Source organism: Vollenhovia emeryi, unplaced genomic scaffold (assembly GCF_000949405.1).
Source record: "Vollenhovia emeryi isolate VEMERY1.0 unplaced genomic scaffold, V.emery_V1.0 DF944542.1, whole genome shotgun sequence".
Classification (NCBI taxonomy): Eukaryota; Metazoa; Arthropoda; class Insecta; order Hymenoptera; family Formicidae; genus Vollenhovia; species Vollenhovia emeryi.
The window spans coordinates 1-2,507 of record NW_011961824.1 but is presented as its reverse complement, the minus strand read 5'-3'; the positions used below and the strand labels follow the sequence as shown (position 1 = coordinate 2,507).

The 2,507-nt window shown below is 35.0% G+C and overlaps 1 protein-coding gene across 1 annotated transcript; it reads left to right on the top strand.

The window, feature by feature from the left end:
• Nucleotides 1-223: 223 nt before the first annotated feature.
• Nucleotides 224-1,768, top strand: LOC105563102 (the record flags this gene model as incomplete). Its single annotated transcript, XM_012014414.1, has 2 exons — nt 224-447; nt 673-1,768. Coding segments are annotated over exons 1-2 (1,320 nt in total), but the record flags the coding sequence as incomplete, so codon positions are not given.
• Nucleotides 1,769-2,507: the final 739 nt, after the last annotated feature.

The following is a 2,507-nucleotide window of genomic DNA, read 5'->3' as shown; positions in this document are numbered from 1 at the left end:
TTTCTGACAATGTCTTTTAACAACTTTTAGATCTCTTGCTGTAACATTTGATGGATGTAACGTAATTATACTTGAAAAGGACCAGTATTACTGGTCGAAACGTCGTATTTTTATTAAATAAAATTATTTGCCAGCATATGTCGTTTGAATTCTGAGTATTTTTCTTTGATTGCTGGCGACTCAACAATTCCACACATTTATTTTACACACCTGGACTGAAAAAATGGTGTTTACTCAAGAGGATGGATTTTTCAACTCAATCTCCAAAAATTACGGACAAGATTACGCTACACTCATGAGGACTTGGTTAAAAACTAATATCAAGATATGCACGGCAACCCAACAATTAATATTCTTGCTTCGATGTAGAAGACACAATATCTTACCTCCGCATATTCGAAACCAAAAATTAAACATCACTCTTCACAACAAACACAGCTACCATAGGTTCGTTAATTTTAAGAATCGTTGCCAAAAAACTCTGTTAAACTTAGAAATTAAGGACATTAATCTTGTAATACGCATGTTAAAAGACAATTTACAAAAATCCGAACTCCAACTAAAATATGGTCTACCAACCGACATATTAAATAATTTCTTTAAATATAACCGACCCATGTTCGCAAAACAAACTAAGAACATAAAAACTAAACTTATTAATAAATTTAACAGATTAACTAACTCACAGAATTCAATCTTAGATTCCTTTTGCAACTCAGACAGGTCGAAATGGATCGTTAACATTTGCAACAAACAAGTTCCAAAAAGTGTCCTTGATTTCTTAAGTCTAGGTGATAAGTTCGGCCTACCTATTAACAATAAAAACCTAAAAGATCGCAGCAATTTCACTTTAGAAATAATAAAAAATTTTGAAATTAACGCTCACAAAATCCCAGATGATATCTTAGATGAGACTCGTTCACTTATATGCAACAACTTAAATAAGTTCCTCAATAAAAACAATCATGTTAATACGATCGATAAATTTTTGCTCAGTCAATTTTCTTCTTGCAACCGGTTTTTGAGAGATAACGAAGATGTCTTTGTTACGAGAGCTGATAAAGGACAGGTGACTGTTGTCATGAATAGAGACTCGTACACTGAAAAAATGTTAGACCTCTTAAATGATAACAACACCTATAAAAGCATCACTAGGGATCCCATTCGAAAGATCACCAATAAACTTCATGAACTAATCAAAGCATGGCTTGATAACGACATCATTAGTGAATCAACCTATAAATATCTAAATTGCACAAATGGCAATCTTCCCCGTTGTTACGGCTTACCAAAAATCCACAAATCTGGTTATCCGTTACGTATAATAGTTTCGACAATAGGTAGCCCATTATATAACATTTCATGGTTCTTACATAAAATCCTTTTTGACTCCATACCTAAACCAAAATCACACATTAAAGATGGTTGGACTTTTGCTTCTAATATTAAAAATTCGCCCATAAAAGACAATGAACTAATGGTGTCCTTGGATGTGACTTCGCTTTATACAAATGTTCCAAAAGACCTTATAATCAAAGGCATTAAAAAGAGATGGAATGATATTTCAACATCTACTAAATTAAGTTTACCTCAATTCGTATATGCAATAGAACTCATACTTCAATCAACTTGCTTTTCCTTTAATAATAAATTCTTTGAACAAATTTTTGGTACACCTATGGGATCTCCATTATCCCCCATACTAGCTGACATTATAATGGACGACCTAGAAACACACTGCATTGAGTCTTTAGATTTTGACATCCCGGTTTTTTATAGATACGTTGACGACATTTTTACCATTCTTCCTGATGACAGACTCCAAGACGTTCTTAATACTTTTAATAACTACCACCCACGTTTAAAATTCACATATGAACTAGAAAACAATAAATCTTTGAATTTCTTGAATACCTCAGTTCTTAGAATAAATAATAAATTAACAACGAATTGGTACCGAAAAGATACTTTCTCAGGCCGATATATAAATTACTTTTCCAGCCATCACATTAGATATAAAATTAATACAATTATAAATCTAGTCGACCAAGCAATTTTACTATCTGACTCATCTTTCCATGATACAAACTTAGACATTGTCAGAAACATCCTCCTAAATAATTCTTATCCTCCTCCCTTCATTAATAAACACATTAACAAGAGATTAAAAAATCTACGACACCGTTCCATCTCTGATACCATTACACCTTTTAATGACAAGAATGATTATAGAAATTCCATCACCATACCTTTTTTTTTTTTTTTTTTTTCGTGTGGAAATCCTTTATGGATACCCGGGCCCCCCTCTGGGAAGGGAGTTTACAAATGGCCCGGGTTATGTGGGACTGCCCCCCTAATGACGATCGGGGTGCCGCCGCTAGTGTTGCGGCGGCTTGGCCTACCCACTAAAACCACACGGTGACCTGCGCGGTGCTTTGACTTGGGGGACGCCCAGGATGTAGCAGAGCTATAACTTCTGGGCGCCCCCCGCTCTGGGCGCCCCCCGC